The sequence below is a fragment of the Chanodichthys erythropterus genome, chromosome 20, assembly GCF_024489055.1.
Source record: "Chanodichthys erythropterus isolate Z2021 chromosome 20, ASM2448905v1, whole genome shotgun sequence".
NCBI classification, from domain to species: Eukaryota; Metazoa; Chordata; class Actinopteri; order Cypriniformes; family Xenocyprididae; genus Chanodichthys; species Chanodichthys erythropterus.
In genome coordinates this window covers 34,062,347-34,074,699 of record NC_090240.1, presented here as the reverse complement: position 1 = coordinate 34,074,699, position 12,353 = coordinate 34,062,347, and the positions used below count along the sequence as shown (strand labels likewise).

Here is a 12,353-nt window from a genome sequence, read left to right as displayed (position 1 = left end):
AGTGGCTGTCACCCCGCCACATATGAACGTGCACAGTGTTAAAGAGAGCTGTGATATTGAGTTTATGTGTGTCGCTTTCCCAGCCGCCCAATGAGGATCTCACAATAAACAGCAGCCAAAAAAAAGTGTTACCACGGAAACTTCTCCCAAAACCAGAGGAGGAGGAGGAAAAGAAAGAGGGAAGAGGCACAAAAACAGACGGACAGAATCAAAGGGAGTTTATGGCCTTTTTGTTTCCCGGCGCTGAAACGAGGGGCAAGGGGTGAAGTGGAGTATTGGAAAACACGGGATCAAAGCAGAAAAAAAGAAAAGGAGAAGGAGGGTATGGAGCCAAAATTGAGCAGGAGAAGAGGGAAAGTAGGGGGCTGGGAAAGAGCCAAATGTGACGGTTTGATTTCTCCATCTGGCTCGTGTTCAAAAGCTATTTTGATTAGAAAAGAAACGAGACATCAGGGGAATGAAAGAATGCCATTCATGAAGTTTAAGACCAGAAAGAGAGAAAGAGCGTAAAGAGTGCGAGGAAACCTGAGAAAGTTAAAGTTATAGTATATGTCTACAAGACTTATGTTTATGGTCCAAAATGCACATTTTGGCAATCTTCCTATGGCAAGTGATTAAATAAATAAATACAATACTAGGCCAAGGCTGCGAATTGTTAAGATTTTTTAATGTTTTTAAAAGAAGTCTCTTCTGCTCACCAAGGCTGCATTTATTTGATCAAAAATTTCATGAAAAACTGTAATATTGTGAAATATTATTACAATTTAAAAGAACTGTTTTCTATTTGAATATATAGTCAAATGTAATTTATTCCTGTGATCAAAGCTGAATTTTCAGCATCATTACTCCAGTCTTCAGTGTCACATGATCCTTCAGAAATCATTCTAATATGATGATTCTGCTCACTTAATAACAACGGATTCGTCGTTGAGTTTCAGATTATTGTTTTTATCATTCAACTTAGAAACATGCATTATGTTGCAGTTCCACGTTACCAGCCTGTAAATCAAACGTACAGGTCACAGCTGGTCACTCTATAAGGAACAAAGACAATTTTTTTCTTGCATTCATTTTTGATTTTTATCTCTTAAAATGGATCAGAAAAGACAGACAACAACAAGTGTGAACTAAAGACAACATTTCAATAGGGAAATGTGTCTCTGTTCTCATATTCACTCTCTGAAGGATCTATCTTGGAGTCAGGCACTCAGGCAGGGGTTTGTGGGTAAGCCACAGTGCCGGGAGTTGATGGGCAATTATATTTTTCTGCCACAGATACACACATGCAGTCAGACAGCAGCTCTACCCTGGAAACCCTGTCATTAGGAAACCTCAGACTAGCGCACTTCCGTGTGTGTGTGTGTGTGTGTCGTAGACATTCCACACATACTGTTTCAGGAGCATAATGCTGGAGAGAGCATGAGAAGGACAGTGTTTTATTAGTCTGAGCAAGTGTCGATTTATACAGCATTACTAGGTCTATACCAGGGTTAAATCTGGGCAAAAACACATTTGTAGTGAATTTCACTTGCAGAGAGTTTTAGTTTTTATTTCAGGATTTAAAGGATTAGTTCACTTCAGAATTAAAATGTCCTAATAATTTACTCACCCTCATGTCATCCAAGATGTTTCTTTCTTCAGTTGAAAAGATATTAATGTTTTTGAGGAAAACATTCCAGGATGTTTCTCCATATAGTGGACTTCACTGGGGTTCAACGGGTTGAAGGTCCAAATGTCAGTTTCAGTGCAGCTTCAAAGAGCTCTACATGATCCCAGACGAGAAATACGAGTCTTATCTAGAGAAACGATCAGTCATTTTCTAAAAAAAATAAAAATGTATTTATTTACTTTTTATCTACAAATGCTCAAATTGCAGTAGCTCTGCGATCAGATTACGTAATTACGTTGGAAAGGTCACGTGTGACATAGACCGAAGTACCGATCAAGTGTCTACAAAGCGAACGTGTCAGGACTAAGTCAAACGTCCTTTACAAAAAAAGGCAAAACAACAATGTCAAATGATTTTAAAGTTGGAGGAGAACATGAGATGGAGTTTTTTGCCCTACCGCGATACTTCCATCTACCTTTCCAACATGATTACGTAATGCGTGGCGCATCACAGAGCTAGTGCAAGATGAGCATTTGTGGATAAAAAGTATATAATTTTTTATTATTTTTTTTTTTAAAAAAAACAACCTATTGTTTCACTAGATAAGACTCTTATTCCTCGTCTGGGATCATGTAGAGCTCTTTGAAGCTGCACTGAAACTGACATTTGGACCTTCAACCCGTTGAACCCCAGTGAAGTCCAGTATATGGAGAAAAATCCTGGAATGTTTTCCTCAAAAATTTCTTTTTGACTGAAGAAAGTAAGATATAAACATCTTGGATGACATGGGGGTGAGTAAATGATCAGGAAATTTTAATTCTGAAGTGAACTAATCTTTTAGAGTCACTGCAGGATGTCATATAGGTGAGGGCAGATAATAGAGGTAATTCAAAAACACTCAGATATGCAAAAAATGCAACCTGACTTCATGCTGATTTTTTTAATTATTTTATTTTGCAAATTATGTAAAATGTGCTCTAGAAGTGCAATTATTGTGTTAGAATTTTTTTGTGAATTATTTATACACTTCAGAGTTAAACTGTATAGTTGAATTGTAAACATTGAGATGTGGTTATATGCGATCAATTGAAGTATTTGACATAAATAAATGACATGATGTGTGCTTTTATATGCTTCATAAAAATACACTACCATTCAAAATTTGGAGTCAGTTTTTAATGTTTTTGAAAGAAGTCTCTTCTACTCACCAATGCTGCAAAATTCAGTAAAAAAAAAAGCGAAATATTATTACAATTCAAAATAAGCTGTTTTCTATGTGAATATATTGTAAAATGCAATTTATTCCTGTGATCAAAGCTTAATTTTCAGCATCTTAAGCATCACATGATCCTTCAGAAATCATTCTAAAATGCTGATTTGCTGCTCCAGAAACATTTCTGATTATTATCAATTTTGAAAACAGTTGTGCTGCTTCATATTTTTGCAAGATGCCCTCAAAAACCAATTCCCCCTTAATGAGTTTCTGACACTGGTCTACAACTATTTCATTCAGACTTGCACACACATGCACAGAAGATCATTCTGAAGTTGTCATATCCAGATGAAGGGTCAGGCTGATGTTAGGAACTAAAGAAGGTAGTAGCATCAGAAGAGAAGTTATAGATGTTAGACAAAAGCTCAAAGAACCCTGTGAAGATTTGGTTTTTATTCAGAAGTTAACAATATCTGAGTAAATATTTATATTAAAGCTCATAAATGTTAAAAAGTTGTCTTAAAGATTCTACCAAACCAAATCTTATTTTTGTCAAAGATTCTGATCTGGAATCAGTTTTAGCCTCATCCCCATGATTATGAAATGATTAGGGATGCAAAACTAGATCAGCGTGAAAGAAGAATCTAGGAGACGTTTGGGGCAAAATACCTTTCTGCTCCATGGGGAAAAATGACAACACTCAGTAGGGGAGGAGGACCGGGTGCTTTGGAACTACAACACAGACAAACACAAAGATGGACATGAATATGAGGATGAACATGAACACAGATATGAACATAATGAAGGAATCACAGTCTGGTGCTTGTGTATGCAAAACCATTTAAACTGACAGAACAGTCATGATTCATTGTGCTTGTCAAAACATGATGTGATGATATAGATGTAGGTGATTATATGTAATTAAGAAGTCGTCCTCAGTTCGGCAGCACTGAAATGCCGTACATCCCAATTCACATACATATATAGTGTGCACTAAAAGTAAGCTCTGCTGTGATGGAAAAGTACATACTAGCACAGTGCAATTTGGTTCTAGAAGTATCTTTCCATTCGTCACAAACATTTAGCATACCATTTTCAACCTACTATAATTTGAGATGCACTGATTCTACTCTTGCATGCTATGTAGGATGGATAGTATGCATAATGGGACGTGTCATGTGTCCTAACCAGGTGCAACAAATTTCAAAAGCAAAGAACTTTTCGGTCACACACGGCAAATAAATATTTGATGTTTAATATGCAGTCATGTTGAAGAGAATTTTGGACCAATCAGAATTCAGAGTGGGTGGGACTACCCAATGCACACAGAGGGTTGATGTATTTTTGCAGGCCAAAACCCAGAAATGTGTTAATTATCTGTTAAATGCAGTTAATACAAGCACAAGATATATTCATGTTTTATTCTACAACGTAAAATACATCATGTGATTTTTCAAAGCTTTTGTTTGTCTTGAAAAAGGCAGATGCTAACAAATGAACATGAATAAGATGATATTGTGTGTTTCACCTGGTCAGCTCATGTGCACTAATATAAGTAAAGATAAATAATCCAGCACAGCTGAGTGAACTCCTGTCAGCAACCTGAAGACATCCTGAAATAATAGTGTTGTTATAAGATGTTTAAGAAAGAAATGAATGTTGTTTGTCCTCACGGCTGCAGGGATGGCTGCAAAAGAGGAGTTATTTTCATAATGACCGGCCTGGTACAAATAATGTCCTTATGACACGACATCCAGAGATGATCCCTGCTTTTAGATCAGCTGGATAAAAATAATCATTAAATAATCATTAAATTGAAAAAAACAAAAAAGAGGAACTGAACTGGCAGCCTGGTCGATATAGTTGATCACCTGTTTCTGATTTATTCATTGTGTGTCAAACTGTGAGACCGAAGAATTAATGAATAATGTAGAACCATCATGATTTCATGAAGAAAAAAATACTCTATATTACTGTAAAGAACATGCATATTGATTACATGCTTCACAAGGTATGAGCTATGGATGCTTGTTTCCGCTATGAAATAAAAAATAAAAAGGTAATTGTGGCTTTATATATGTTATCTTGTTATCTTGTAATTCTGACTTTATATCTCGTCATTCTGACTTTATAACTTGTAATTCTGACTTTATAACTCACAATTCTGACTTTATATCTCATAATTCTGACTTTATATCTCATAAATTCTGACTTTATATCTCATAAATTCTGACTTTATATCTCATAAATTCTGACTTTATAACTCGTAATTCTGACTTTATATCTCATAATTCTGACTTTATAACTCGTAATTCTGACTTTATATCTCATAAATTCTGACTTTATAACTCGTAATTCTGACTTTATATCTCATAATTCTGACTTTATAACTCGTAATTCTGACTTTATATCTCATAAATTCTGACTTTATAATTCACAATTCTGACTTTATATCTCATAAATTCTGACTTTATAATTCACAATTCTGACTTTATATCTCATAATTCTGACTTTATAACTTGTAAATTCTGACTTTATAACTTGTAAATTCTGACTTTATAATTCACAATTCTGACTTTATAATTTACAATTCTGACTTTATATCTCATAATTCTGACTTTATAACTTGTAATTCTGACTTTATATCTCAGAATTCTGACTTTATAACTTGTAATTCTGACTTTATAATTTGTAATTCTGACTTTATAATTTACAATTCTGACTTTATATCTCATAATTCTGACTTTATAACTTGTAATTCTGACTTTATATCTCAGAATTCTGACTTTATAACTTGTAATTCTGACTTTATAATTTGTAATTCTGACTTTATAATTCACAATTCTGACTTTATAACTTGTAATTCTGACTTTATAACTTGTAATTCTGACTTTATAACTCGTAATTCTGACTTTATAACTCGTAATTCTGACTTTATATCTCATAATTCTGACTTTATAACTCGTAATTCTGACTTTATATCTCATAAATTCTGACTTTATAATTCACAATTCTGACTTTATAATTCATAATTCTGACTTTATAACTCGTAATTCTGACTTTATATCTCATAATTCTGACTTTATAACTCGTAATTCTGACTTTATATCTCATAAATTCTGACTTTATAACTCGTAATTCTGACTTTATATCTCATAATTCTGACTTTATAACTCGTAATTCTGACTTTATATCTCATAAATTCTGACTTTATAATTCACAATTCTGACTTTATATCTCATAAATTCTGACTTTATAATTCACAATTCTGACTTTATATCTCATAATTCTGACTTTATAACTTGTAAATTCTGACTTTATAACTTGTAAATTCTGACTTTATAATTCACAATTCTGACTTTATAATTTACAATTCTGACTTTATATCTCATAATTCTGACTTTATAACTTGTAATTCTGACTTTATATCTCAGAATTCTGACTTTATAACTTGTAATTCTGACTTTATAATTTGTAATTCTGACTTTATAATTTACAATTCTGACTTTATATCTCATAATTCTGACTTTATAACTTGTAATTCTGACTTTATATCTCAGAATTCTGACTTTATAACTTGTAATTCTGACTTTATAATTTGTAATTCTGACTTTATAATTCACAATTCTGACTTTATAACTTGTAATTCTGACTTTATAACTTGTAATTCTGACTTTATAACTCGTAATTCTGACTTTATAATTCACAATTCTGACTTTATATCTCATAATTCTGACTTTATAACTCGTAATTCTGACTTTATATCTCATAAATTCTGACTTTATAATTCACAATTCTGACTTTATAATTCATAATTCTGACTTTATAACTCGTAATTCTGACTTTATATCTCATAAATTCTGACTTTATAATTCACAATTCTGACTTTATCTCATAATTCTGACTTTATAATTCTAAATTCTGACTTTATAATTCACAATTCTGACTTTATATCTCATAATTCTGACTTTATAACTTGTAATTCTGACTTTATATCTCAGAATTCTGACTTTATAACTTGTAAATTCTGACTTTATAATTCTAAATTCTGACTTTATAATTCACAATTCTGACTTTATATCTCATAATTCTGACTTTATAACTTGTAATTCTGACTTTATATCTCAGAATTCTGACTTTATAACTTGTAATTCTGACTTTATAATTTGTAATTCTGACTTTATAATTCACAATTCTGACTTTATAACTTGTAATTCTGACTTTATAACTTGTAATTCTGACTTTATAATTCACAATTCTGACGTTATATCTCATAATTCTGACTTTATAACTTGTAAATTCTGACTTTATAATTCACAATTCTGACTTTATAATTTACAATTCTGACTTTATATCTCATAATTCTGACTTTATAACTTGTAATTCTGACTTTATATCTCAGAATTCTGACTTTATAACTTGTAATTCTGACTTTATAATTTGTAATTCTGACTTTATAATTCACAATTCTGACTTTATAACTTGTAATTCTGACTTTATAACTTGTAATTCTGACTTTATAACTCGTAATTCTGACTTTATAACTCACAATTCTGACTTTATAACTTGTAATTCTGACTTTATAACTCGTAATTCTGACTTTATATCTCATAATTCTGACTTTATAACTCGTAATTCTGACTTTATATCTCATAAATTCTGACTTTATAATTCACAATTCTGACTTTATAATTCATAATTCTGACTTTATAACTCGTAATTCTGACTTTATATCTCATAAATTCTGACTTTATAATTCACAATTCTGACTTTATAATTCATAATTCTGACTTTATAACTCGTAATTCTGACTTTATATCTCATAAATTCTGACTTTATAATTCACAATTCTGACTTTATAATTCATAATTCTGACTTTATAACTCGTAATTCTGACTTTATATCTCATAAATTCTGACTTTATAATTCACAATTCTGACTTTATCTCATAATTCTGACTTTATAATTCTAAATTCTGACTTTATAATTCACAATTCTGACTTTATATCTCATAATTCTGACTTTATAACTTGTAATTCTGACTTTATATCTCAGAATTCTGACTTTATAACTTGTAATTCTGACTTTATAATTCACAATTCTGACTTTATAACTTGTAATTCTGACTTTATAACTCGTAATTCTGACTTTATAACTCGTAATTCTGACTTTATAACTCACAATTCTGACTTTATAACTTGTAATTCTGACTTTATAACTCGTAATTCTGACTTTATATCTCATAATTCTGACTTTATAACTCGTAATTCTGACTTTATATCTCATAAATTCTGACTTTATAATTCACAATTCTGACTTTATAATTCATAATTCTGACTTTATAACTCGTAATTCTGACTTTATATCTCATAAATTCTGACTTTTTAATTCACAATTCTGACTTTATAATTCATAATTCTGACTTTATAACTCGTAATTCTGACTTTATATCTCATAAATTCTGACTTTATAATTCACAATTCTGACTTTATAATTCATAATTCTGACTTTATAACCCGTAATTCTGACTTTATATCTCATAAATTCTGACTTTATATCTCATAATTCTGACTTTATAACTTGTAAATTCTGACTTTATAATTCTAAATTCTGACTTTATAATTCACAATTCTGACTTTATATCTCATAATTCTGACTTTATAACTTGTAATTCTGACTTTATATCTCAGAATTCTGACTTTATAACTTGTAATTCTGACTTTATAATTTGTAATTCTGACTTTATAATTCACAATTCTGACTTTATAACTTGTAATTCTGACTTTATAACTTGTAAATTCTGACTTTATAATTCACAATTCTGACTTTATAATTTACAATTCTGACTTTATATCTCATAATTCTGACTTTATAACTTGTAATTCTGACTTTATATCTCAGAATTCTGACTTTATAACTTGTAATTCTGACTTTATAATTTGTAATTCTGACTTTATAATTCACAATTCTGACTTTATAACTTGTAATTCTGACTTTATAACTTGTAATTCTGACTTTATAACTCGTAATTCTGACTTTATAACTCACAATTCTGACTTTATAACTCACAATTCTGACTTTATAACTCGTAATTCTGACTTTATATCTCATAATTCTGACTTTATAACTCGTAATTCTGACTTTATATCTCATAAATTCTGACTTTATAATTCACAATTCTGACTTTATAATTCATAATTCTGACTTTATAACTCGTAATTCTGACTTTATATCTCATAAATTCTGACTTTATAATTCACAATTCTGACTTTATAATTCATAATTCTGACTTTATAACTCGTAATTCTGACTTTATATCTCATAAATTCGGACTTTATAATTCACAATTCTGACTTTATAATTCATAATTCTGACTTTATAACTCGTAATTCTGACTTTATATCTCATAAATTCTGACTTTATAATTCACAATTCTGACTTTATCTCATAATTCTGACTTTATAATTCTAAATTCTGACTTTATAATTCACAATTCTGACTTTATATCTCATAATTCTGACTTTATAACTTGTAATTCTGACTTTATATCTCAGAATTCTGACTTTATAACTTGTAATTCTGACTTTATAATTCACAATTCTGACTTTATAACTTGTAATTCTGACTTTATAACTTGTAATTCTGACTTTATAACTCGTAATTCTGACTTTATAACTCGTAATTCTGACTTTATAACTCACAATTCTGACTTTATAACTTGTAATTCTGACTTTATAACTTGTAATTCTGACTTTATAATTCACAATTCTGACTTTATAACTTGCAATTCTGACTTTATAACTTGTAATTCTGACTTTATAACTTGTAATTCTGACTTTATAACTTGTAATTCTCACTTTATAACTTGTAATTCTAACTTTATAACTTGTAATTCTGACTTTATAACTTGTAATTCTGACTTTATAACTTGTAATTCTGACTTTATAACTTGTAATTCTGACTTTATAACTTGTAATTCTCACTTTATAACTTGTAATTCTAACTTTATAACTTGTAATTCTGACTTTATAACTTGTAATTCTGACTTTATAACTTGTAATTCTAACTTTATAACTTGTAATTCTGACTTTATAACTTGTAATTCTGACTTTATAACTTGTAATTCTGACTTTATAACTTGTAATTCTGACTTTATAACTTGTAATTCTAACTTTATAACTTGTAATTCTGACTTTATAACTTGTAATTCTCACTTTATAACTTGTAATTCTAACTTTATAACTTGTAATTCTGACTTTATAACTTGTAATTCTGACTTTATAACTTGTAATTCTCACTTTATAACTCACAATTCTCACTTTATAACTTGTAATTCTGACTTTATAACTTGTAATTCTAGCTTTATATCTCACAATTCTGACTTTATAACAAGTTTAAACCTCACAATTCTGAGAAATAAAGTCAGAATTGTGAGATAAAAAGTTGAGATTACCTTTTTTTATTTTTTTATTCAGTGGCAGAAACAAGCTTCATAATGAGCCTTGTAGAAAAAAAGAAGTGCACTTCATTGTTTTTAATGTGCACTTCAAATCAAAACTGTAGTTACAGATATTATAATATAATATTAATGAAATAAAAGGCTACTTAAGTGTACTTACAGAAAGTGAACTTTAATGTCAAGTAAAAAGTTTTACTTTTGAGTACATTTTTAATCACTGTTTTAATAATATTTTGTAATGCATTAAAGAAATTCTCATTCTGATGTGTTTACTAACATACCAAAAAAACATGTAAAGTGAGTTATTTGATATTACATATAAAGTTCATATATTTTAAATGTACTAAACTGCTACTTCATCATTACATTGGGATGTTTACCATAAATGCTATTCGCCACATTTCAAAGACAATAGATGTAGGGTAGAAGTAGGGTTGTTTTGACCCAGCAGTTTAGTTAAATGTTTGACCCAACCTGCTGGGCAGTTTTAACTCAACTATTGTTTAAAAATGACTATATGGCTGGCTTAAAATTAACACTTTAATTATACAAGGAAATTAAAAATCAGACACATAATTACTAGAGGAAACAATAATAATCAACAGGTGAACATTTATTAATAAGAAATGTAATAAATGTTGATTATTTCATTATTATTTATTAAACCTATTAATAAATTTAAAAGTTTTTTTAAATAATTTCCAACCTTTTTGGGTTTATTTTAGGTGAGCAATACAGTTAAACAATAGTTGAGTTAAATAAAACTACCCAGCAGGTTGGGTCAAACATTTAACTAAACTGCTGGGTCAAAACAACCCAGTTGCTGGGTTTGTCCATTTTCAACCCTACTTGGGTTGTTTTTAACCCAGCATTTTTTAAAGTGAATTATGACTACATATTTAGATATACTTAAGTCCTACTTACAGTAAGTGGGTCAGTAACTGCATTTAATGTAAATTTAAAGTGTAATATATATTATATATTTTATTTAATTGCAATTAACATGCAATAAAGTGTCCAAAAACATTAGCATTTGCTTTTTAAAGTATGCTAAAGTGTATTTCCCTTTCACAAGGGGATATTTGAAGGCAAAAATACACAAATAAAGGACAACAGTGGTGGATTGATTTGGCTAAAATGAAATGTCTCCATGCAGTGCAGCGTGAGTTTTGCGTGACACACAGGCGTGTGTTTACCTGTGTTTGTGTTGTCTGAGTTTCTATGTCTCTCTCTGTCCTTTCCTAAACACACAGACACACTATCATCATCATCACACCGTCCACAGGAAATCACACTATAGCTCAGCTCTCCAGCGCGGCAGGTGTTTACCGTTGTCAGCGCTCTCTCTCTCTGCTGGCGTCTCCTGTGCGCGCGGGGCGACGGGTAGCTGGGCATCATGGGCGGAGCCATGGAGATGGAGATGGTCACCCTCCGCTGTCTCTCGCTGACCTCCTGCCTCTGCTGCTGGTCTGTGTGCAGATCCACACACAAGAGAAAAATCCATAAGTCATTTCTATCAACAAGACACATGATCTGAGGAATAAATCATGTGTGGAACACAAACACTGAAGTTTAATATTTGTTCAAATCACTAACCTTGACTAAGAGCAGTATAATAACAGTGATGCTTTCAAGCACCATTAGAAACAGCACAGTGTGAGTTTATGAAATCATAATCCACACTTTTGAACACATAATCATGTTTTGTATTTGTCCTTTTTTTCAACTGTTTTAACTTTTTTTGAATTTTTTTATTGATCTGTAAAGTGAGGATTTAATTATTAAATTTTATTATGGCATGATGGTAATTATTATGTAATTTGACGTTTTTCACTTTTGCTTATACATTACAAATACATTTTTTTCTAAAAATGTTTTTAGGAATTTTAATTGTAATTATAGTTTTAATAGTTCTATCCTGTCATGTACAGTGTTGTTAAAATCATTAAAATCATTCTTGTTAATTGAAATAAAAGTAAAATAAATTAAATTATAAATATTAGATAAAAAAAATTAGACTTACATATTTTTAAAGAAATTTAGAAATGTTGCCTTGGCAACTTAATGAAAGA

General features: G+C 30.2%; 1 protein-coding gene across 3 annotated transcripts in view; it reads right to left on the bottom strand.

Annotated features, from left to right (window-relative positions):
- The window catches only part of nhsa (Nance-Horan syndrome a (congenital cataracts and dental anomalies)), a 130,249-nt gene that overhangs the window by 11,214 nt on the left and 106,682 nt on the right, over positions 1-12,353 (bottom strand). The window contains exons 3-5 of one of the 3 annotated variants that reach the window (XM_067370386.1): positions 11,611-11,750; positions 11,478-11,522; positions 3,492-3,554 (exon numbers count right to left, since the gene is read on the bottom strand). In XM_067370386.1, the coding sequence (XP_067226487.1) occupies positions 3,492-3,554; positions 11,478-11,522; positions 11,611-11,750 (248 nt within the window). Of the gene's footprint in view, positions 1-2,761; positions 2,805-3,491; positions 3,555-11,477; positions 11,523-11,610; positions 11,751-12,353 lie in introns of those variants that run through there. The other 2 variants (XM_067370387.1, XM_067370388.1) reach the window with 2 other exon arrangements.